Source organism: Lepidochelys kempii, chromosome 13, assembly GCF_965140285.1.
Source record: "Lepidochelys kempii isolate rLepKem1 chromosome 13, rLepKem1.hap1, whole genome shotgun sequence".
NCBI classification, from domain to species: Eukaryota; Metazoa; Chordata; order Testudines; family Cheloniidae; genus Lepidochelys; species Lepidochelys kempii.
In genome coordinates this window covers 11,726,870-11,752,673 of record NC_136392.1, presented here as the reverse complement: position 1 = coordinate 11,752,673, position 25,804 = coordinate 11,726,870, and the positions used below count along the sequence as shown (strand labels likewise).

At 38.6% G+C, this 25,804-nt stretch overlaps 1 protein-coding gene across 8 annotated transcripts in view; it reads right to left on the bottom strand.

Annotated features, from left to right (window-relative positions):
- The window catches only part of LOC140896991 (putative serine/threonine-protein phosphatase 4 regulatory subunit 1-like), a 40,569-nt gene that overhangs the window by 5,171 nt on the left and 9,594 nt on the right, over window positions 1-25,804 (bottom strand). For 7 of the 8 annotated variants that reach the window (XM_073309235.2, XM_078848342.1, XM_073309234.2 and 4 more), the window contains 16 exons: window positions 24,718-24,850; window positions 23,448-23,554; window positions 21,035-21,177; window positions 20,360-20,506; window positions 16,577-16,684; window positions 15,757-15,822; window positions 14,177-14,335; window positions 13,097-13,290; window positions 12,187-12,641; window positions 9,478-9,695; window positions 7,907-7,999; window positions 6,977-7,162; window positions 6,476-6,637; window positions 5,733-5,833; window positions 3,381-3,501; window positions 903-1,037 (listed from right to left, as the gene is read on the bottom strand). In XM_073309235.2, coding sequence (XP_073165336.1) covers window positions 903-1,037; window positions 3,381-3,501; window positions 5,733-5,833; window positions 6,476-6,637; window positions 6,977-7,162; window positions 7,907-7,999; window positions 9,478-9,695; window positions 12,187-12,641; window positions 13,097-13,290; window positions 14,177-14,335; window positions 15,757-15,822; window positions 16,577-16,684; window positions 20,360-20,506; window positions 21,035-21,177; window positions 23,448-23,554; window positions 24,718-24,815 — 2,493 coding nt within the window. In that variant the 5' untranslated portion in view covers window positions 24,816-24,850. Of the gene's footprint in view, window positions 1-902; window positions 1,038-3,380; window positions 3,562-5,732; window positions 5,834-6,475; window positions 6,638-6,976; window positions 7,163-7,906; window positions 8,000-9,477; window positions 9,696-12,186; window positions 12,642-13,096; window positions 13,291-14,176; window positions 14,336-15,756; window positions 15,823-16,576; window positions 16,685-20,359; window positions 20,507-21,034; window positions 21,178-23,447; window positions 23,555-24,717; window positions 24,851-25,804 lie in introns of those variants that run through there. The other variant, XM_073309239.2, reaches the window with a different exon arrangement.

The window sequence follows — 25,804 nt, the reverse complement described above, 5'->3', positions numbered from 1 at the left end:
TGTATTCTTAACTCTCAAATGTATATTGTTCCACACACGCAGCCTAAATTTACATTTACAAGGGGAGGTTACTTGAATATATTTTTTCTTTTAATGGCCCTTCCTTCCCCTGGAAGTTTTTGGAAGGACACCACAAGAAAAGTATCTGATTGATTCACTCAAGGATAAGTATCATTTGGTCCTTCTACCCTGTGTAGATATGAATTTAGGATGTCAGGATTCATTTAAAGTTGGCCCAAGGAAGGCAGTGGACTTACTTACAATTTTTATTCTGGGAATCATTAACACCTTGGCTTTGCCTCTCCTCTTCCCACTGCCTTACAACTAACTACTAGTATGAATAAATTTCCCTGGCTAAAAGAAAATGATGTATGGCCTTTTCATGGACTAGTATTGACCACCAAACTGAAGAGTAGGGCAGTCAATGGCCACTCCCCCTCCTCCTCCTCCTCCTCTCTGTAGCAAACAAGTTTAGTCACTTTAGAGACATACCCGTTCTCCACCAACTCTGGGCACCCGGCAACCACCACTAATTCAAAGAGCACACGTGAACTGTATAGTCCCTGTCTAAGCACGATCCTGCCAGTAGTCTAGGTGGATTTCACAAAACACAGCTTGTTTTCAGTCTCATCTATATTTTGCTTTGTTGCCAAGACTGCTGACAAGGGAGGGTGCTACTTCTGAGGTTTGCTTTTGTGATTTGGACATGTCAGTTCACACAAGCCACTGAACCACCCTGAGAAGATAATGACTTTCACTCATTACTGATTTGGAATAGTTCTTAAATACTCTGGAGGTGAATGGCTCTATATTCCTTTACCAATTCTGAAAGCCATTCCTGCCAGCATTATGAATCCTCTCAATTTGTAGATACACCCATACATGTAAAAAGGCAATCTAACCTGACAAATGAAGGCAAAAGCTTGTCTTCCAATCCACTTGGAACAATGACGGAACCTTGCTACAAGCTCATTAATGAAATTTAATCCCAACGCACTTGCATTATTTGCGTAGAACTTCTGTAGTATTGCCACAACCTGTGAAAAGATCAGAGGGCAGATTTAGACTGTGAATTTAGACTAGCATTTAAGTGGCATCACTTTACTTGAAGACTACTACTAAAGAATGCCAAAACCTCTGCAGAACTATAGGGATCATTAAACTATAGTGTTGTTTGTTTTGACAAAAGCTTTACTTAGCACAGCCCTGAAACGCAAAGGTTGAGAGAAGAGGCCATTTTTAAGCTTCTTTACTGACCCAACTGTCTACTTTGCTATGGTCTCACTCAAACACTGGTTTTAAAAGAAATGTTACACTACCACTTTGTGGTGTTCTCAGCGATATCCTTGCTAATAATAAATACTAAATAATAATAACACCACCACCGCCTTTCCGTGGAGGACCAAAGCAGCAAAGAGCAGATCCTGTGATGTCTGTGGTGCCAGCATGTAGACAAGTTGTCTACTTACTAAATACTGTTAAACAAAACTATATTCTAGCATAAAACCAACTTACAGGAAAGAACAGTGAACAGTAAGATCATTTGTCTACTTTTTCATGAATCAGATTACTAGCATGTCCTTCTCTACAGAAGGCATATATATTTAACAGAAAAGGTCTGACACAAAATGGGCTCAAATAAGTCATTAGAAATAAATTCAAGAGAATGGTGCTGCTATCTCCTAAATAGTTACGATTACATATGAGAATGTTAGTTTTGAGGAAGACAAAGAAAACAGCAGTTACTCATAAGTGGTTCATTCACAAAGAAAATTACCATTAACACCATGACACAAAGGAAGAAAAGAGGGAAATTCAGAGTTCAGCTTTCTCCTCAAAGCAGGCACATCTTCCAAGTGCAGTTTAATACTTCACCACCACACGATGTGCAACATTACATGCTATCAGGGCTACAGCACATCACATTATAGTAAGTAGTCAGGATTTCATTTTGTATTCCCGTCGTTCTGTACATACGAGTTAGGCGGACTTAAAAAAAGAACTAGGTTTTCCTTAATCTCTTTTATACATATATATTCTTATCAGTAAGTTTAAAAATAAAAGTCCATACAGACCTGGGTACATACATTAAAATTCCCCCTTTATCTTGAAATATGTCTTTTTTTTTTTTAAAGTTCTGTTGGTTAACCATGTATTTAGCAGGCTTAAAGATTTGTAAAATTAGTATTTACTCAATATACCCAATGCCCAGCCCATTCTGTAAACTTTTATTGAGCCACAATTTAAAAAACACAAACAAACAGAGTTCTAATGTAACAGACTGTGAGCGAGAATTTTTTAAGCTATGTTGCTCGGGAGCCTCTGATTTTGCCTTTGCAAAAATGCACCTGAAAAAGTTTGCATGAAATCCCAACCTCATTGAAGTCAATTGGAGTTTTGTTACTGACTTCAGGTGGGGCCAGAACTTCATCTTTTGTCATAAGAACGGCCATACTTGGTCAGACCAAAGGTCCATCTAGCCCAGTATCCTGTCTTCAGACAGTGGCCAGTGCCAGGTGCCCCAGAGGGAATGAACAGAAAAGGTAAACATCAAGTGATCCATTCCCTGTCACTCATTCCCACCTTCTGGCAAACAGAGGCGAGGGACACCATCCCTGCCCATCCTGGCTAATAGCCATTGATGGACCTATCCTCCATGAATTTATCTAGTTATTTTTTGAACCCTATTATAGTTCTGGCCCTCACAACATCCTCTGGCAAAAAGTTCCACAGGTTGACCGTGCGTTGTGTGAAGAAATACTTCCTTTAGTTTCTTTTAAACCTGCTGCATATTAATTTCATTTGGTGACCCCTAATTCTTGTGTTATGAGAAGGAGTAAATAACACTTCCTTATTTACTTTCTCCACACCACTTTTGTCTCTGCAAAAGTGCATGTATAATTGTATTGTACCAAGAAAAAAATTGAGCATACATGGAAGATGTTGAAATTAAAGCTGGTCCAATTTATTTTTGAAACAAGATTTTTTTTAAATGAAAAAACTACTTTTTTCAAAATTTGTAAATTTTAAAAAATATTTCAATTTTTTTTTCAAAAACAGATTTTTTTTGAAATTTTTCATTTATCGTTTTGGGGATTTTTTTTCTTCTTTTCAACGTCTCTTTTTCCTCCTTGCAGTCATTTCTTGACAACTGAAATTAAAAAACAAAAAAACCCAAAACCATTTGGAGCACAGAAACTACTTCACAATACTTCATGAAAAACTGTCTCTTCATTTTTTGACCAGATCTAGTTGAAACATATTTGTGTTCCTAATATCTGTTGTTACCATATAATTTCAATAAACTTTTCAAGTCAATGTGTTGCTATTAAATACATTTTTCATAAATCTTTTTTGCAAGAAAAAGTAAAATCCTTTACCAGTTTGAAGGAGATCCACCTGACTTCTGATACTTTATCAGAGCAGAGAGTTAACGCAATGTGCCTTAAGTAGTCATATACATCATTGGGGTTGTAGAGTTCTAATATCAGGATCAGCTGTCTGAAACACAAGGGATCATTGAGTCAAAACATTCCTCTCTTTTTCTTTATGGCCTTCCTGCTGAAGATGGAGGAAAATCATTTTGGTTTCATGAACAAAGTTGTTGAAAATCTGGGAGAACAATCATTTTTTATTATGCAAAGCTTGGGGATTCTGTTTAGTCTCCCAACCAGACTAAAATTTATACATGAACTACTACATTTCAATAAAGTTAAATGTATAAAAATGCAGCTTCAGTGATGAGATTTCACATAAATTGCAGGTGTATAAGGGAATTATCAGAAACTGCAAAGTAAGTTACTTAGGGATTCTCAAATTCCTTATCTTACTTTCCCCCTCATCCCTTCTTCACTAATACTTTAAAATTTATTATTCTTAGATGAAAATGTTGAGGAATTTTGAAATTTTTATGCTATGATGGGAAATTTCTTCTTAACTGCAGAACATAATCACACATACTCTTAGGAAGTTAAGATGAGAAATATTTGAATTACTGCAGTGAATACATAAAGATCGCCTACTTAAGTTGCATCATCTGTAGGAAACTGAACATAACATATCACAGCCATAACAACAACAAGCAGCTGGTGATATTCTGCCAATTACAGCAAAAAAAATCATACCGACGTTACAAAGTTCTCCCACTAGATGTCAGGGAACTTACACAACATTCACTGCAGTTTTCTTCACTGGGTTTATAATACAAGGATAACATTACACCAGCAGTCCAGTATGGGGGTTAAAACCTCAACAGACCAAATAAAGCATACTGAATTAAGATTACTGTGAAGGAAAGTATTTTAATTGTATGCATTAAAATGCTTTATGAAAAGAGTTTAAGTAGCTTGAAACATCAATCCAGGAATGTGTATGTCAACTGGCTAGCCATTTAGATCCTAAATCATACTGAAACAAGCCACCATTACTAGAACCATTACCAGTCCCTAGTTCATCCCCATTCTACTCCCACTTGGGTGAAAACACCAAAATGAGTCAACTAATTGTACGATGGAAAAACCAATGCCATACACATTTTGTTGATTTATACATAAGCACCACAACTGAATAGGATCAGACATACAACTGAATGAGCATTAATATAATCTGCCAGAGTTTTATAGATTTTAAGACTGTAAGGGAACCTTTGACAATCTAGTCTGACTTCCTATACACAATAGGCCATTAAGTTTCACTCAGTTACTTCTGTATCAAGCCCAAAAACCTGCATTTGACTCCGCCTGCTGCTCTATATAGGTCTATTGCAAAAGGGACCATTCTTGGCTGGCCCTACCATAGAAAACATGATTAATAAATAATATCTTCCAGAAGGGCATCTAGCCTTGACTCAAAGGCATCAAAAGAGAAAGAATCCACCATTTGCCTTGGTTGCTTGCTGCAATAGTTAATCACCCTCACTGTTAAAAATGTGCGTCTTATTTCTAATTTGAATTTGTTTAGCTTCAGCATCTAGGCACCTGTTCTTGCTATGTCCTTCTCACTTGATCAAACGGTCCTTTATTACCTGGCATTTTCTCTTTGTGAAGATACTTTTACTCTGGGGACAAGTCACCTCTCAATCTTCTTTTTAATAATTTAAACAGATTGAACCCTAAGTCTCTCACTGTAAATGCATTTTCATTAGCCCTTGAGTCACTTTTGTGGCTCTTTTCTGCACCCACTCTAATTTTCAGCATTCTTTTTAAATTGTGGACACTAGACTTTAAGCAATACTCTAAAATGTCTACCAATGCTATATACAGGTGTAAAATTACCTCCCTACTCATATTTAACTATATGGAAGTAGTGAGTAACCCTACTATTTGCCAACAATGAGAAATGCTGTCAGAGCATGGTTCAGCGAGATAGGGACCTATGTGAAATAAGTTGGTGGTACAGATCCTAATGGACAGAGTCCACATCACAAGTCCATCACTATAACTGGCACCTTAGCAGAGGTGAATGATAATGGATATTGCTCTATCCTCTTGTCTAACAGATGATCCCTAAAGGTTGGGCTAAGGCTCACTGGTGGGACAATATGGCGTAACCTAAAATTGTTGCTACTGTACAAGATTTTCTGGCCTTAATGTAGTTCAAATTTTAACCTAAAAATAGTCTCCATGTCCCCTTAAATGGAAAGCTACTGCCATTTGCTCACATTCAGGGTGTGTTACAATTCTGAACATTACCATGAAAGGTAATGGAACCACACATTAACAAGTTTTACTTACTCTGCCAGCTCGTAACGAAACCTCCAATTCCTGCTGTTATCAGTCACGACAAATTCTTGAAGCTGGTAAAGGTATTCGCGCCTTTTGTCTGCATGAAGCAACTACAGGAAATGTTGTTCACAAACAACTGATTAGTAAATACAACTGATGAATCCAGCAGTTTGAAACTACAGTTTGAAGCTTTATAAAACACTTTTCACTTCTTTCAGGGTTATTCTTCTATTCTTTAACACTCCTGTCACTCCTGTTTATCTGTATTTTCCTGATAGAAAGAACTCTTAAAATCAGATTACAGTTCACAGGGAATCTGCTTTTTCCTCCAGAAAACTAAAGCCCAGATTCTGAAAGTAATGCACACCCAGTTGGGGTAGCTACGTATGCCAAGGGCTACTTCGGCACTTCTTGCAATGGACCCTGAGGATGGACTTGATGACCTGATACCCTTTTTTCATTCCTCAATTAATCGTAGGCCACTTAGATTGCTCTGAACACCAATTCCACTATAACAGTTTACAAAAGCAAGCAAACAAAGTCAGAGGGGAAAGTGGAAGATCTTTAATTAAAAATAAATTAAATTAAAAACTTAACTTCTCTGCAAAGAATCCCAAACCCAAAAAACAATTACGTTATACATTTGAATCCACAAAAAAGCTTTTGAGGCAATTGCTGCATGAAAAAAATGGAGGTTTGCACGTGCCTAATAAAATTAAAGCAGAAATTTAAACTGCTATATAATCTCCTACCTTAAGGAAGTCATAGAGATGTTTAAGAACTCCAATGCGCACTTCATCCAGATCTTTTAAGAATCCATTGAAGATCGGCACCAGATCAGCTGCTGTTAGTTGATCCCCTAGAATAACAGCCAGCTCGTGTATGGAAAAAGCTAGCGTCCGACGGACCTTCCACTGTCCATAGTTAAGAAAAAACAATCTAGATTAAACACTATATTCTTGAGCAACTCTTAAATAGAAGTACACTTATATTTTGAAGGGTACGAGCAGAAAAAGCATAATTCGTTTCACGAAAACCAGGTGCTGCGTAGCACGTGTGTCATTTATAAAGTCTCCTTTCTTAAATAAAAAAAATAAAGTGCATCCAACACAACATTCCAGATTTATCATAAAATTTTATTCACGGTCAATTTTAGATATTACTTCTTGTAAACTACAGCATAGTTTGCTTATATTTCTAATTTGTATAATTTGCTTAGAATTCTGAATGCTTATTTGAAAATGCAGTTTTACCTGTACATCTGCTGCCAAGGTCTCATACGTATCTTTCAAACAATGCCAGTTCTGCCGGCCCAGAGTTAAGGCCACCCCTGGGAGACTATATGCACAGTGTTTTGCTATTTCAGTGTCAACAGTCTGGGCTCGAGCGGGGTCAGTCATTGACAAGTACTGGTCTAATAAAGGTTGAGGTATGATATCCTACAGATAAAGATAGTAAATTATTAACATTAATAAATTTAAAAAAGAGGACGATATTATCGGTACGGAAAGACAGCTGCTCTAGTACAGCATTCTCTCTTGCCTCTAACCAGGTGGCAGGTGCACAAGGGGCACGTGCCAGGACAGAACAACAAATGACTGAACACTCCACGCCCTACATCAGGCTAGCGCAACAAACTACAGCACAAGTCACTACCGTGGGTGGCTTGTCATCCGGTTTAGACAAAGCAGTAGGCAACAGTCTATGTATCAAATCAGGAAGACAGCAAAGGTCGATTTTTATTACTGATAATCATCATTTTGGGTGCTGCATCAAGTTATTTTATGCAGCTAGATCTAACAGCTAGATTTTCCAATGCAGTTCTGTTTATATAAACTTCTCTGGCAGTTTAAAAACAAAATTGTTGCTTGTAGGTCAATCTGTACACACAGTGAGAGCAGCATATTAAGCTGCTGCCTGCGATATGTAGGCAGCAGCTGGGGACACCAGAGAGAGATCCCTCTGTTTGCAGCACCAAATATGCACTCTGTGGACCTGACTGGAAAAGCCTGGATTTCCATTAATTATTTTATCAAAATCAATAGAGTTCTACTCCTTAACGCCTAGAACATTTTCTGAAATTTTGGAATTGATTGGACAGGTGTTTCTTTTTCTGTAAAGTGATAATTTGTAAACGCCACAGAGTTGAGGGTAAAGCCTCATGAATTAATATTTTAAATCACCTGTAATTTCGATTTATCATCTTCAATGGGTGGAATATGATGTTGTTCTTTCTTTAAAAATTCAGTGGTCCCATAGTGTTGTTCCTCTGACTCCTGTAAAAGGATGTAGTATTTATGATTAAAATAGTTAGTTTTTCTTTCATTATAGAACTACTGTTTAGTATATCTCAAAGCATTACACTGAAGAGCAACACAACTCAGACACAGAGCGGGTCTTTGAGGGCCAAATCATGCTCACACCACTCATGTAAGTAGCCAAGTCAAGATGATTACTTATGTGAGTAAGGCAAGCAGAATTTGGCCGTATAAGAATCAACCACAACAAAATGAATTCTATGCAATGTCTTAATAAAGAAAGGATCAGTTTTCAGTTTCACGAATAGCAAGTCAGATCAAGAACAATCACTATGATTAACAGATACTGCACATCTAGTTATTGACCCACTATGGCAACGAAACAAATATTACCCCAAAGGACTTTCTTTAACCAAATTTTAGGATTGTTAAAATGTCCATGGGACACTAGCCAGAATATTTTGATTTCAGTAAAAAGGTCAATGTTGAAATAACTCCTCTGCCTTCATGCTCACACTCTGAATTCAGAACCATGTTCAGATGGAGCAACTAATGAATATTTTCAATACTTCAAAAGGTATATAAATTATTAATTTTAATTGCAATGAACCCAACATCCTTCAGATACTGGAAGGTAGTTTCTTATTTATTCTCTAAAGGTTCTACTCTCTCTGCAAATGTAGCAGATGTTGACAAAGCAGCTCAATATATTTGCTTCAGAAAAAATAACACACTGATAAAAGTTTTATTCATTTTGGAGTACAGTCCCGGAAACTCTACTTCTCCTGTATTTCCCCTCAAGATATTGCTTTTATTTTCCCACAGACCAGTGAAGAAACTGTTCTGGTGAACTCCAATCCAAGATCAATGTGTTAATTTGTGAAGTACACCCCCTTCTGAATTCCTAATAAAAAGCTGGTGATTAAAATATTTACTCCTGTATTGCGGAGGAATTAAAGGCGAACATCAAGTTGTAGTTACAAAACATGTGGTAGCATTGAATGTGTTATTTTAGGGGACAAGCAGGGTTTTAGTATCTTCTTATGATTAGCTCTATCATAAAGACAAAATTATAAGCACTGTGAAAAAGTTTTCCTATTAGCCTACATGCACATTAAGAATATTGTAAAATGGCAATCAGGAAGGATGTGTGTTGTCACTGGTTGATTTAGTCCCTTGTCTGGGGACAAATGACTTCTATTTGCTTCAGAAACAGGAAAGATTTTTCTAGGTTTGTTTTCTATGAAGATCCTGTAAGGCCACTTAAAGCGGTCTATTTCCTGGCTCACCTGAACCTAAATAGAAATAAGCTTCTTGAAAAACTTTAAATTTTGTTTTATATTATAAGTGGGATATAATAAATTATACTACAGTAGTGTCTAGGGCCCCCAGTCAAGAACAGGGCACTGCTGTGCTAAGTGCTGTGCAAACAGAGGTAGACACTGTCTGTACCTTAAAAGCTTACTCGTCTATCCAGAGGATGAGTATATACTTACTTTGCTTTTCAGTATACTGGTCGTGGATTGGTTGCTCACATCGTCCTGGAATGATGAAGAGGACAAACTGTTCTTCTCCACAGTGGCATGGCTGGCTTCAAAAGTGGACAATTCATTCTGAAGTTTGCCATTGCTCTCTTCTGTGTGTTTGGTCTCATAATCATTGATGGAATCAAACTGAGCAGCTCTGAGCGCAGCGGACAATACTTGAACCTGGGCTGTATAAAGTAAAGGGATTGGGGGCACATTTAGGGCTTGTCTACACAGCTTGGCAAAGTGCACCAGATGGATGTGATCTGTAAAGAGCTCTAAGAGGCTGCCCTTTAACTGCCCTGTGTAGCCCCTGATGATGCACTCTGAAAGATAACTAGTTCACATTAATGTAGTCCTGTGTAAAGCGGGACAACATGAACCAGGTACTTTTTTAGAGCACACCATCAGGCTCTACACAGGGCAGCTAGAGCACAACACATTAGAGTGCTCTACAAAACACATCCCTCTAGTATCCCTCACCAGCATAGTGTATACAGGTCCTTAGTTTCCTTTTCTGGGCTTCATTTTAAAGGAGTATTAACACTACAATTATTTATACGGAGAGATTTAAAAAAAAAAAAAAAAAAAAAAAACCCACAATGAAATGCATAGAAACATGAGAGGAATTATTTACCTTTGCAAAAAAGGTCTAGAATTAACTTCAGCAAAACCTTTCAGATAAGCTGTGAGTATAGATTTAGAGGCAGTATTACTGTTTCCAGCAGAAGCATACATGTATCTGTTTCCATTCTCTGGACAGACCTCTGATCATCTCTGTTGGCAAGGAACCCTGGATCATGTCCTATTTCACTATCCTAAAACAATTTAACATGGAGGAGAGTGGGGCATGGGGCAGCACTACTTTTAGAAAGGAAGCTTGAAACTGAGGCCTTCATCCAGAAACTGAAAGCCAGCCTCTAGATAGGAGGCTGCCTGTGAAACTCTGGATCCCCCCTGCAGTTATGGGGTATGCTGGGAAACTGTTTAAAGGCAATAGGTAACTTGTAATAGAAAAGGAATTTTATCTACCATACAAGTGTAAATGCCAGAAGTTGCATTTTGTGTTTGTTTACTGTGTAACTTGTATGTTTGTTCTCCCTTATTATTTCATCTTTGAATTTTTTACCCGAAGCAGATCTCTGTTGTGCAACCCGTATGGAGTATATGTGCACCAAAGTGAGCTGATAACTGGGTGGCTGGTTTCATACTTTCGGGGGTGATGAACCAGAGGGAAAAAGTCAGAGACTCTGGTAGTTAAGAAGTTGGGGAGGATGGATTAGGCGAGACTTGGGACTGGAAGGACTGTTGGTGTCGCCCTGCTGTCACTAAGCTGGTGGAAGCCAGGGTGAGACTTTGTGCTTGTGGGCAACCTACTGGTTATCAGGGATCTGAGCCACAGCAGCACAGCATTAAGTCACCCCAAAGTTACAGGGCAGGCAGTGACAGAACCCCTTACCAGTTTGGGCGATTCCTAAAATATCACATACACATAGATGAAGCCATTTCTGATCATATATAAGCAAGAGGAAGTATTTAGTGAATGTCTCTCAAACTGTCTTTCAAGAATGGATCAAAACAACCCATTTAAGAGTAGACAGGAAGAGATGAGATGACTGTAACAAAAAAGAGGAGGAGGATCAGGTCAGGTAGAGGTATATTAGAGGGTTTTGGCAGCTTGGCTAGGAAGGAAATGAGCATTCACACATCCTTTTATTCTGAAAGGGAAGAAGGTTGCCTGGCTGAGGAATGATGAAAAGCAAGGACATTACAGTAGAGGGTATGATGGAAAAGATACAGATTTACCTGTCTAACTCCTTCACTGTTTCTTAGTAGCCCAAACCCATTTCTTTATTTTCTATTGTATGTGTCAGCCATGCAACTCCCCACTCTGATGCCAATTCCTATGCTTCAGTTCCACTTCACTTCTTGCTCTTTTCCTAGTCATTAAGCTTTCTCCTCCTTTGAGTTCTCGGTTCTTATATTTTTTATCGTGCCTTCCGTCCCCACCACTCACTTTTTCCAGTGGTTCTCAATCTTTTAGGGCTCAGGACCCATTTGAAAATGTTTATGGCCTATCATGACTCAGTAAATAGTCTGTGGGTGGGGACCCTGGGATGGTATTGGTTGGATCCTGCCCTCCCAAGGTGGTTGGGTCTTGCCCGGTACTCACCCCACAGCGGTGGCTCCTGTGCCATTGGGCTGGCTGGATGTGGCTCTCCACTGCGAGCATTGCAACCTCCAGGGTTGCAGCATCTCTCTGGTTTACCACTCCCAGCCTGACTGAATCAAATGAGAGTCGAGTTGTGACCTGGCTCAGGGGGTTGCAGTGCCAATCACTCAAATTTGGCCTACCCGGACATCTGTCATCGTAACGTCTGGGCCAAACCTGAGTGGTGCTGGGTCTCCAGAGGTTGCAATGCCTGGAGCAGGGAGGCGAGCCCAGCCAGCCCTCTGGGACAGGAGCCACAGAACTGACACGCAACTCCCTGAAACATTCTGGCAACCCAAATTTGGGTCCTGACCCACGGGTTGAGAAACTCTGTCTTAGGCAAGAGAGGGCTGCTGCAATAAGGAGCTTTGAAGGGTGTGGGAAGGATGTAGGGATGTAGGGGTCCCTCATGTAGGGAGGGATCAGAAACTATACCTCCATACATCACTACTATTGTAGGCTTTTACCTTGAACATCTGGATCATCCATGTGCTCCTGCAAGCTTTCCAGCACTTTTTTTATTTCACTACTGGCAACACAGTTATTACACATCGCCTTTGACATAGAGCAGCCTTCTTCATGCTTCTCAGTCTTGGACTGAAGCAGCTCCAAGTCCTGGCTGATATCAGGGAGTGGAGGGCGCCAGTACAGGAAAGTATTAAAGACATCCTCAGCAGACTGGAACCTTGAGTTCACTCCCTGGCAATTGCTCACATGACAGTCTTTAATGCCTTCTATCACACAAGCAGTGGTTTTGTCATTCTGGGACAATCTAGTCAGAGCCTCTCCAGGACTACCACAACTGTTCGAACTTCCTTTCAGTAGGTCTGTCCTTGGGCTTTCAACACAGATCAAGGGGTTGGCTTCTGCTGAAGTCCCATCAGTTGACGATTCCAATTTAATTTCTATTGGTTGTTCTGAACTGAGAACAGAGACATAGCATTAGGAAAATGAAAGGTAAAGACCCTAAAACAATACTTTTCAGTTAAAAGACACACACTGTAGATAAGGCAGCAAGAGCAATTACAATAGGTGTAGCTATTCTACTTGAGGACAAATCCTGCTTTAGAACTACTTGTTTCACCTCTAGTTTCAATATATTTTCCCCTCCTCTCTCCCCTTCCCCTCCAAAAAATTACTGGTGAAACATTAAAGTAGCTAGATCAAATCATGTGGCAATTCATCAGACCTATGTGTAGCCCACATTTTACATCATTATTGAAACTACACCTGCGTTACTAAAGGTCTTACTTTTAGTCACATATATTAAACACAAGATCATATCAACTAAAACTAGAGACTTAACTCAAAGATTGTGGAGGAAAAAATGTTTTGTCAGTTTTCCTCTCCCCTTTCGCACTTCAACCATAGCTTTACCTGGAGGATACAATGTTCGTACTGGCAGATGTGATATTTGCATTGTTGCCTGGTTGGCAGGAACTGGAAGTCACATCCTGTGCTGATTGTCGGATACTGAGGGTCCCATCCTCCCGAATATAAAGGCCAGCACTAGAAGGGTTTGCGAAGGTAGAAATAAACGGGCCTAGAGACTGAAAAGCAGCTTGGCGAACCTGGCACAGTACAAAAATAAACATGTGACATATTTTGTAGCCATGCAGCCTTTTGGCAAATTGTTAATAATGAAATATGAAATGTGGCTCAAATTTAACTCTTACTATATTAAGTAGTAATGTACAAGGTTATACTTTGCTATTATCTAAGTTTTTCAGAGTATGCTATTAAGCCAGTCCTGGCTTCATTTATTACATTTTACTACTAGAGTTTAAATCAGGAAAAAGCAAGACATCAGAGTAAGGGGATTTAAGAAACAAAATGTGTTAGTAAATATAATTCATCTGACTTATTTAACTTTTCACTACAAAGTTCAAGTCAAATCACAATTGTTTCATAGACATGGTCCAAAAGCCCTGTGCACCCAGTATCGTGACAATGAAAATGCTTCTTTATTCTTACACAGTGTTAAATGTAATCTCCATTATGACATTTTCAAAAAAAATTTAAAGGACCATCCCCACGTTTGACGGGCCAAAATTTAGAAGGTCCAGAATGATACCCAACTTCTAAGCATGAATTTTACATTTCTAAAGTGTACATGGAAACTAAAAAGAGCAGACCACATACCCATGATCCTAACATATCCAGCTGTCAGATTTTGGTGGTGACTGTACAGCCCATGTAATTGGATTTTATTCTGTCCTCTAATTTTACAGGGTGTGCATGTGTGCCTTAAGGAAGCATATGCATGTTGCATCCATACTGCCCTCAGTGTCCTCCATTTCAGGGACCAAGACTGAGAATTAACATGTGTGCCTATACAGGAGACCTACCTTTGCTATTAAGCCCCTGGTTTGGCCACTTAAAAGTCCTTGTAATTGAAAAAGGTAGCTTGCATTCATGAATTTCTTTTAGGTCAGAGGTACCTCCCCACCTACTTACCCATCTGCAGGGGTCACTGATAAGATTGATAAAGAGAGGGGACAGCTTGCTTCTGCGAACTTCTGGGGATGTGGTGTAAGAAACAGCCATAAAGCATTCAGCACAAGCTTTTCGCATTCCCCAAACACTATCAGAGCAGAGTTCAAAAAACTTTGGAATCTGTCAAAAATGAATGAAACTATAGCTAATCAAACAGGTATTAAAGCTGCAGTACAAGATACCACTTTCTGTCGGTTTAATTACTTGGAAAAAGCAGTTGGTAATAGTTTATGTGCAATGGGTGAAAAAGGATGTGAAAGTAGTGACCTAGAAGAAAAATAATTATAATTATATTAATTATTGAAGAATTAAAATTTCCCTCCCCCATTCATCTCAGTTGTGTCTTGCTAACATTTAAATTACGGGGAGGGGCATAAGGAAAATTAGTAATAGGCTTTCTTTTCTGCGAACATATCTTGGTGTAAGGATAACTTATCAAGCATGGGAAACTAATTCTTTCCATTCTGGGGAGGGTCAAGGGATGGGAACAGAAAAATAGATCACTTTAAAAATACTCTTGTGCTTTTACCTGTGCTTATAAAAAAAAAAAAAAAGTATGTTGGAGGTGAGGGATAAAACTATTAACTTGCAAAACACACAATCTTCCTATTCAGTACCAGACCAGCTCCTCATTTGGAATTACTGCCTCAGGAGCATTCAAGTCAACTACTGGGTTTAGCTTAAGAACACCCCACCACCACCACCACCCTTTGTTTTTTTTTTCCTCTCTCACACTCTCACAAGTTTCTGGGATTTTATTTAACAAGTCTAGCAAAGGGAAAATAGCCAGCTACACGCAGAAGAAAGTAATCTGTTTTAATTAGACTCTTGCAAACACCTCTGCGTTTCTGTTAAAATGCTATTTTATACATATCTGTACAGCAATCATATTCAAATCAAAATTGATTTTTCCTTGACTTTCACTAAAAGCAATATAGACAGAATATTAGAGGCACAAACTGTGGTGTTTTATCAGGACTCTCACTTGCAATAAGTACAGCTAGCTCCCGCACCGACACCTAAAAACTACTCACTATCACCTAAAGAAAAGTGAATATTGTAAGTTAAGCCTACTGTTTGGGTGCATCTTTTATACAATATCAGGATGAGAAAGAAAAACATTTAAAATATAATAAACTTTAATATAAAACTACAAAAGTTGCCAGGGCACTCATGAATAGATATAAATCATGAAATTATTTTAACTCAATTTTTTACCATTGCTGAGATTTCAAGTTGATTGTTTCCTGATAATTTAATAAATTCACTGAAAAGAACCCTCCCTTATTGCATAAACAGTGTCTTAAAAAATAAATTGAGAAGTCTCTTTTAAAAAACAAACTTTTGCCACCAATGGCAACTAAACCAGTGAATCAGGTTTAAATTTAAGAAAGAGTTATCCAAAAGTTTGTTCTTTTGTCTCAAAGAAAACTAAATGTTACTATCGGTAATTTTCTTGTTAAAACATTTCAGTTGTAAAAGCAGATATGAAAGCTCAAGCAAAATACAAATCTTTTTGTATATCTCTAAATTTTACATACCAAAAATCTCTCTGTGGCTTCTTGTCCAACTGCATTACAAATATCGCCAAAGCTAGCTGCACAAACCTAAAAAAAACATAACAATAAAAGTTATGGGTGAACTCCTGGCCCCACTGAAATGAATGAGAGTTTTGCTACTGACTAGAGTCAAGAATTTTACCCCTTATTGTTCACTCCTAAGAATCAAATTTGGATTCAATAGTTTGCATGTCTTTTATAATACATAGTATTTACAGAATTTAAATTTGTCAGTAGGCTAAGGCCTCAGTCCTGAACAAGAGATTCATTAGGGCAGCCCCCTGTGGTACATACACAGCACCGTTGAAATCAATGATACCCCTAGGTTGGACCTCTGCATCAGTGAGGAATCTCATCAACTTCAATGGACGCTGAATGGACCGCAGGGGTTCGCCACCTGAATATTTTAAAGATGTGAGCAGAGGCTGTCAAAAATGGAGAAGAAAAAAAAAAGCGTGCACAGGTCAGTACTTAAGTGTATTGACAAAACTATCTTCACTATGGCCCTGACTGGCTTAATTTCAAGCACACGCTTACACAGTTTGCTGAATCAAGGCCTATATTTGGCTCAAGCTAGGGGCGTAGGTACCTCATATTCATGAGCATTATATTTTAAAGATAGAACACACAATTCAAACAAACAAGGAAATTCCTTTACATTGAAAGAGGAAAATCAGAGGCACTGTTAAAGTCTGAAATTATATTCCTATCAATACTTTGCTTGAAGGTAATTTGATGTAGATGTTAAAAATACTGTAGAATGTACTTGAAGTCTTTCAGTTTTGAAACAAGTCATACCAACCTTACGGACTTGGAAGAGTTTCCCGTCACCACACAGCTCGCAGAAACGGGGAAGTAGCATACGTTCAACAATAGTTTTGCTCAGCATAGAAGTCATTTTACAAATTATCTATAACACAGAAGGGAGGGGGGAAAACATTAATGTAATAGTCACCAAGCACTTTTACTTCAAGTTTTCTTTCTAAAAAGAATAGTTCTGAAAGCAAAAGGCAAACTACTACTTTAAAATACAACTATTGTATGAGTTAAATTGACATTGTTTTTGCTTGCCAGGAGTTATTAAAACTACAAAATCCACTGACACCATACTATTATGCATAACATTTCTTTATTAGAAGATTGACATTTTATTTTTTTAAATTGCGTAGCATGAGTTACAGAAATCAATTTATACATGGTTTAATCCAAGGATTCTCAAGCTATTTCATAGTGTGGATTACATTTAAATATATGTGACAGCAGTGTTGGAGGACCATACTAGGATTGAAGCCCCCCTGTGGTAGATGCTGTCCAAAACCCACAATCCTGAAAAAACTGTAGCACATGCTTAACTTTAAGAATGCAAGTAGTCTCCTTGGCTTCAATTAGTCAACTCAGGTGTTTAAAGTTAAGCATGTACACAGCTCTTTGCAGGAACAGGGCCTAAACTGAAGACAAAAAAAAAAAAAAAAAAAAAAGTGGGTTTGTCCAACCACAGGACAGACAAAGGGTAGGAAGGACAATGGTAACAATGATTAAGACAACATGGTTATATAGGTTAGCTAGTGCACAACTCGATGGAATTCAGATTCAGTTAGCTGTTCGTTTATAAACTAACAGCTTAAAAAAACCCTCATTAATTCAAGCTTCTGTGTGAAGTTGTCAATTTCAAAGGTCACCACAAACTATGTTACCTGTAGCATTTAATTACTTTAGCCATATACACTCTTTCAGCTGTCTTTTCAGTGCAGTGCACGAGGAGTCCCAAATTTGTGACTAGAGAGAGGGAGGGCTTACAGGCTTTTCATTGATTAGGTCAGTGTCCCACAGAGCAAGGATTGCATACTGATACAAATATTATTGACTGAATAGAACTCTACATTTTAATATTTTCAAAAAAGATATACTTTCTACCTCTATAAAAACAAGTACCAGTCCCAAGAATATTCCATCTTTGTGATAGAATGCCAAATAAAAACTAAGGAAGAATACCGTACAATCCCACTTTTTAAATGGAACTGTCAATCCTTCAAAAAGACATCTGGTATTCAGAGGTCACCCTGGAAGTCTCCCTGAGTAATAACCAACTCCCAGGCAAGGAAGGGGAATCTAACTGGTAAAGCTGTTTTAGAGGTAAAGTGTCAGAGGTCCCTGCTGACCCCAAATTTGATTTCTTGTAAGTGAACAGAATCTGCTTTTTCATCAAGACACTTGAGACCCAAGACTTTAATCATCATTCATACTCTCTATAAAGTTAACAAGAACCAGGGTAGAAATCTGAAAACTTCAGAAAGATCACTGGGGGAAATTATGACCTTTGCAACAATTTAAGGGATGCTGCCAAGTGTTTTAATTTTATTTGCTCTCAGTTTCTAACAATCTTTTAGCACTTTGAAAATATAAACTCGGATTCTGATCTTTTCCCAAATATGGAGAACACTGATTTTTCCCTATGAATTTAATTGCACTTGTAATTAACATAGCTTTTGTTGCTTGCTTACTTGCTTGTTTGCGCATGAACACTGTGATGTCAGCACTACTCTGGGACTGTAGATTAACTGATGCTGCAGTCAGAGGAAGGGGCACAAGTATATAACAGAGTTCCTATTGGAGCATTACATACCAAGAACTTTATATAAAGAAAAAATATCCCTTTGTTTAAGGAAACTATTAGTAATTCCATCACAGACGGTTAAGCCAACTACATTATAATTTCAATACAAGTAATTTTGAAGCTGTGCTGTTGGACAGTCTCTCTTTAAGGATATGTCCATAAAGCAGTTGGGCGGGGGTGGGGGGGGGGGGAAGAGGTGCGCGTGCAACTGCAGCATGTGTATCCATCCTCTAGCCAGCTTTAATCTAATTAGCTTGGATACCAACTGCAGTGAAGCTACAACCGCACCGGCTGTACAATCCCCCCTGGGACCCTGCGTGTGTATCCAGGCAACTAGTCCACGCTGAAGCCTGCGCTGCCACAGCTTTACTACTATTGGTGCCCGGGGGAGCGAAATCAGAGCTAGCTCGGTTACACCTATACGTGCTGGAATGAGCCGCCAATGGCGGTGCAGACACACCATCGGGCTACGTCTACACTGCGAGCTAGGGTGCGATTCTCCTGCTCGCTGACACACACTCACACTAGCTCTCATCGAGCTGTAAACAGCAGCGTGGCCACAGTAGCACAAGCAGCGGCAGCTGTGGCATGGCTTAGCCATGCGGAGTACACAGCACTGGTTCAGGTGGGTTTGTACTCGGCATGGCTAAGTCACGCCTCCACTGCTGCTTTGCCGGCTACCGCGGCTAGACTGCTATGAGCTAGCGTGAGTCTGTGCACGCAAGCCGGAAGATCACTCCCCCTAGTTCACAGTGGAGATGGAGCCGCACAGGGTCTCAAGTGAAATGGTCTGTCAACACCACGATGATGCCTAGTCTTGAAAATGACTTAGGAAAATAAGATTTGGAAAGTCTGACTAAGTGTATGAGTGAAAGCTATACAAGGTGGGTGTAACAACATTTACAAGCAGGGAAAAAAAAAAAAAAGATTTTTCCAAGAAGAGTTATAAATAAGTCTCAAAAGCAGGAGGGTCCAAAGGATTCCTCAAAAACTTCACTCATGCAGGGCTCGGAATTTTCTTCTCTCTGACCACATGTACTAGGCCCAGAAAATTTACTAGCTGAAAAGTTATTTGAATTGGTTCACAAAGTGCTTCTATCTTTGGCAGACCGAAAAACCTTACTGTGACATTGTTCTCATTACGATCTTGCTTTCTTCACCTCTTCAACTTTAGCTGGTGATCTCTTATGAATTAGACGAGGTTCCTTATAAGAGATCCAAATTAGTGTTTAAGAGCCCAAACCTGCTCCCATTCAAGTTAATGGCACAACTCGCGTTGATGACAATAATGAAAGTTTGGGGCCCAATACTACAAGTTACTAATGACCCCATAAGTTCAAGCCTGAATGGCTTACCACATCTGAAGCTGGCATTCCAAGCTCAGAGAGGATTTTAACACTGGTTTCTAATTTCTCAAAATAATGGCCAATACCATCTTGCATCCCTGTTTTAATCATAATTCTAAGGGTTTTTTTTATTATATCAGGAATTAATTCCATTCCAGAAGGTTTACAAAAGAGGACTTTGATCAACTCACATTCCTTGATCTAGAAATGTTTTACCAGCACTGGCCGAGACTGAAAGACAGCAAATTCCAGAGCTCAAGTTAGTGTAATTTTCATTCACTAGTTTTGTTTTGTTTTTTTAGGGGGTGTGTGTGTCTGTTTAAATCTCACAGGCAGACATGCATATTGAGACACTGGAAAGGGGCTGGGAAACTGGTCAGTCCTTTACAGAAAGACCACTTGTAACTGGATAACTGAGAAATAAGTAAGTGACAGTACAGGCAGAATTAAAACTAACCTTCCAGTTAACTAGTTTACTTAATTAGCAAATTAAAAGTTTGAATATGAAGTCCATCTTCCAGATCCTTGCACGGACCAATGTATACACCAATTAAAAAAAAAAAAAAAAGCATCCAAATAGGGGATACAATTTTAAAACAAAAAAAACTTCTTCACTGCCACTTACATTCACTGCTTCCACTTTGTACTCATCGTCACTGTCTGGAGCAGAGAGGTCCAACAGAATAGGACACACCTTATTTTCAATATCATTTTGAGCAAGAAGTTCTTGTTCTAGCAGTATCAGCAGTGCTTCCTGACTTGCTTTTCTAACCTAGAAACATGCAAAAGAAAAGATTAGAAAAAATACACTGTAAATGCAGTATTTTATGAGAACCATAAAAGTGAAGTAAATATCTGTTCACTGAATGGAGTGCAAAAAGTCGAGGAAACAGTGAAAAGCTAATCAGTTTTAATAAAACTAAGATATTCTTAGTAATAAACAGAAAAACTTGAGGATTTTAAGGGGACTTTTAACCCAACTTTGGGTACTAGCCTACTGGTTGGAGCACTGGACTGAGACTCAGGAGACTTGGATTCTATTCCTGACTCTATCATGGACCTGCTGGGTGACCTTAGGAAAGTCATTTCAAGTCTCTATGTCTCAGTTCCTCCATCTGTAAAATGGGAATGATACAGATGTCCCTTGTAAAGTGCTTTTCAGATCTATGTACAAAGTGCTATATAAGATCTAAGTATTATTATTACTAATAGAAATTAATGTATAACTCCTCCCTATTGTGAAAGGTCCACATGCCAGACTGAATTAACTATACAACTTTTACAGTCTGAGATTTCCTACCTGGTTGTTAGGGTCTGTGAGGTATCTCACTACAATGGGCATAAGGTAGTCAGAAAATGCTGTTGGGAAGTTTGGTCGACTTTCTTGCAGAAAAATGGCAATGGGAGGTATTTGTTCCATCAGTTCCGTCCGTACAGTAGGCTCTGACAGCATAGAGAAAGTCAAAACGGCTTTAGTAAGTTTAAAGTTAGAACCAGATACATTCAATAAGTAGCATTTCCTCTTGTGAAACTATGAAAAGCAAAAAAAAAGAAATCCTGTTTTTTGAAATGTCACTATTTAGAATATCTGTGTTTAAAGGTCAGCTGAGAAATCAAACGGTCTCAAATATAACCTCCTATCAGCCCAAGACACTTAGAGCCATATTTTTAAACAAATGGATAGCTATCTTTCTTGAGAATCTGGCCCTTTTCATGCATTATAACTAATTTCCTTACAGCTTCTGCGTACTAGTACCTCATTTATCTATGAGCCAATGCATGTGGAAGTAGCTAGTAGTCAAAAGGAAAAGGGATATACACGTTATTTTTCACACCGTTTTCCTGTGTTTTGCTAAGGTTCATTGGATTTTTTTCATCTTTTGAAAAACATCCTGTACATTCTCAGGTGTAGTTTAATAATAAAAATAACATTAAATGTCACAACTGGGATATAGAAAAGTACGTAGATGTTTTCTGCATTTTTGCACCAGTGTCCCAGACAGCGTACATCCCAGAGGTTGGGGACCTGTGCTTTATTTTCATACCTTAAGCATGCCAAGGGGCAACATTTTTTAGTCCCTCATAGAGCGATAGAGAAAGCAATCAATCACTAATTAATAGTTAAACTTTGCCATATTAATCATGTAACTACTGATAAGATAGAGACATGTATTTTAAAAGCTATTTCTCCCTCATTGCAATTAACATTTTTCAATTGTTTTTAAGACAGATAGGTTTAAAAGAAACAAGCAGAAAAATATCATAGAAACGAAACTTTAAATGTTAACTAGTTCAGGCGTCAACTCAGCACATGATAACCCAAAGAAAGCATCACATATAGAAGTTGTCATATTAAATATACATAAATTATATGTGACCAAAAAACACTCCCAAAACCGTATGTTAATGCATATGTTAAACCAACCCCCCACAAACATCAGGAAATTCAAATACTAAATTCCTCAATCCATGTTAACTTGCCCACAATAATATACACAATAGAGCAAAGTGTGGGTGGCCTTATGGGGGAGGGTTACATATATTTTTACCCTAACTACTCTTAGTAAGTATAGAAATGTTTTGGGAAATAACTTTTTTCAATCCTGGGTGCTTAAAGTTAAGCACCTAGATCTATTCTTAGGCACCTGCATTAAGTGGCCTGGTTTTTAGAGGTCCTGAAAACCTGCTGCACCTGCTGAATTCAGTGGAATTTGTAAGTACTCATTGCTAATTTAAATGAAAATATAGTTTTAGGGGCAGGATTTTCAAAGGAACCTAAGGGAGTCAAGCACCCAACTCCCACAGAATTTTAATGGGATCTGGGTACCTAAATCCCTTAGTACCTTGGAAAATCCTAGCCCTGGTGACTAACTAGGCGGAAGATTTGAAATTTTTGGCTTAAGTTTTTATGTTTGTACTTTTTCTATGTACAGACTTCGCCTTCTGATTTTTTAAGTCAGGAGCTGACTTTAAGACAGAGCCCACAGAGCAGTAAGCAAAAACACAGAAGTTAGTGTTCCAATCACTATGGCTCCCAAATGGCAAAGCAGTTAATGACTTCCAGAGAAGAAGAATTGTCCAGTGGCTAGGTCACTGGATTACAACTTGGGAAACCTTGGTTCAAGTCCCCGCTGTGTCCAAGCCTTCCTGTGTGACCTTGGCCAAGTCTCTTAGCTTCTCCAGGTCTTAGTTCCCCATGTGCAAGATGGTGATAAACAGCACTTTTTACCTCTGGGATGTTATGGGATAAATACATTAAAGACTGTGAGATATTCAGACTCCACGGTAATGGGTGTCATATAAAATACATAAGGTACATTAAACAAGTGTGTTTTGCTCAATCTACCCTGTGCTTTAACACATTTACATTCCTTCTTCCTCCTCCTCTGAAGAGCCAGACAGATCAAAGATATACTCCAGAATGTGTATATTTCTAAACTAAGAGTTCATTGATACACCTGGCTGCTAAGTGTTGCATGGTGGAACTGCTGCCAGAAGCCATGTCCTGCAGTCACTAAGAGATCTCGCACCTCTCCAAAGAGAGCATATATCACATACACAAAGATAGAGTGGAGAGCTGAATAAAAAGTAGGTCACAAGGTGTTCATGGTACATAGACCTGTCTCTCCTGCTCAACAAACCCTTACACAGTATTTGTCAATCCAAACCAAGCACTAGTAAGTTTTAAAAAATTAAGAAATTGAATCTCAAACCTGCATCTTCGGACAGTCTGACCACTATCTCCATTACCGTCAAGAAATCTTCTTCATTATTACTGAAATCTCGAAAGACATCAAGTAGACCTCTGGCAATAATCTGTCTGCAAAGGGACAACATAATGTGCACTTTAACATCCTGCTGACAGCTGGGGGGGAGGGGGGGTGAGAAGAGAGGGGAAGGGGCAGGGGAGAATATCATAAAAATGCAGGGCTCGAAGGGATTTCAAAAGGTCATCTAGTCCAGTCCCCTGCACTGAGGCAGGCCAATATTTATAGACTATCCCTGACAGGCATTTGTCTAACCTGTTCTTAAAAAATCACCAATGATGAGGATTGCACAACTTCCCTTGGAAACCTATTTCATCACTTAACTATCTTATAGTTAGCAAGTTTTTCCTAATAGATCTAACTACCTATACTGGGAGAACAATTGATTACCTTCCTCTTTGTAATAGCCTTAACATATTTGAAACTTTTCAGGTCCTCCTTCAGTCTTCTTTTCTCTAAATGTACCCAGTTTGCTTTAGCCTGTCCTCATCGGTCAGGTTTTCTAAATCTTTCAGCATTTCTGTTGCTCTCTTCTGGACTCTCTCCAATTTGATCACATCTTTCTTCAGGTGTGGTGCCCAAAACTGGATACAATACTCGAGCTGAGGCCACCAGTGTCAAATAGAGTAGGACAATTGCCTCTTGTGGTCATACATATACCCCAGAATGGTATTCGCTTTTTTGCAAATGCATCATATTGTTGGTTCACATTCACTCTGTGGTCCACTATCACCCCCAGATCCTTTTCAGCAGTGCTTCCCTCTAGACAGTTATTTCCCAATTTGTATTTGTACATTTAATTTTCCCTCTTAAGTACAGCATTCTGCACCTTAAAAGGATGGCCAATCTTCTTTTAAAATGTTCAGGCATACAGAACAGGTATGCAGTACGGCTACATCCCAAACCAAGTGTAGAACTGTGGGATTTAGATGTCCTATTAAGGTGACCAAAACTGAAAATTGGGCCCTTGTAGAAATTATGTAAAGCAATAATCCCGTTTCTACTACAATAAAAACCATAACAAATATGCATTTAAAAAATGGACAAGAGGTATAGTATCATAATATTTTATTCTTCATCTAAAATCCATAATAAGATTCAGAATAAAATAAAAAAATATTAACATAATGACTAGAAAACTATGGGGAATAAAGTAACAATGCAGAAATTTCTAGCCTCACCTTTAAGAATATTAGTCTAATTGTCATGTCCTTACCGATTAAATATATTCTCACTAAAAGCATATTTTTCCAAACGAGCAAGCGGAGTCAAGTTATCCTGTCCCGGAATGTCCAAGAATGCAGTTATCCTCATGCTATCACAATCTGGTCCATAGTCTTCAAACCCAACTTTAAAAACAAAAACAAAAAACATGTCAGTAAGAGAAGAAATCACAGCATTAAATACATCTCCTTGGCAGCATCCCTTTTAGAAATATTCTGCATAACAGCACCAACTATCAGTACAGTGCTGAGAACTGCTCAGATAGAATCCAACTCTTCACTTAGAGAGGTCAGTGACCACACCCCCATGTACTTCAACAACTAAGCTTTAAGGATGAATCCATAAGGGAAGTCAGTCTGATTGAAGTAAATGGGAATTTTAACAATGACTGCAAAAGTCATGATTTGTCCCTTATACATAATATAGATTGAGATTTCCAAAGCCACCTAGACACATTTCCCACTGCAATTAATGAGAGCTGTGCATCCAACTCCTATCAATGGTTTGAAAGTCTCAGCCCTGTCTGGTTTGTATTTGGAAAATGCAAAACTCCTTCATGTAAGTGAAGTTCCCTCTTAAGGCTTACTCTATGCTGTAAAGTTTTGCCAAAATAGCTATGTCAGCTAGGAGTGGGGGAAATCACACACACCCAACCAACATAGCTATGTTAGCAAAATCCCAGGTGTATACTCAAAGATACCAAGAGAAGAGTGCTTTTGAATACAATGTCATTCAGGGAGGTGGTGTAACTACACCCACAGAACTGCTTTTGCTGGTATATGTTGAATATCCACTAGGGGACTTTGCTGGAGTAGCTATGCCAGCAAAAAGCTCTTTTGTGAAGACACACCCAAAGACTCAAGTTACATAATCATCTTTTCGAAACAGCGATTCACCAAAAATGTGATTGTGATTACACGGACAATTAAATCCAGAATCAATTTCTATAAGCTTTTCATGTTTTTTGGAAGTAGCGCTGCCTTAAAGCTCTCAATATTTGTGTGTGTTCCTGAGTGCTATTCAGTAAGTACTGTCAGATAATATCTAAGAAACTTGTCTTTACCTGTTGCTAATAATTC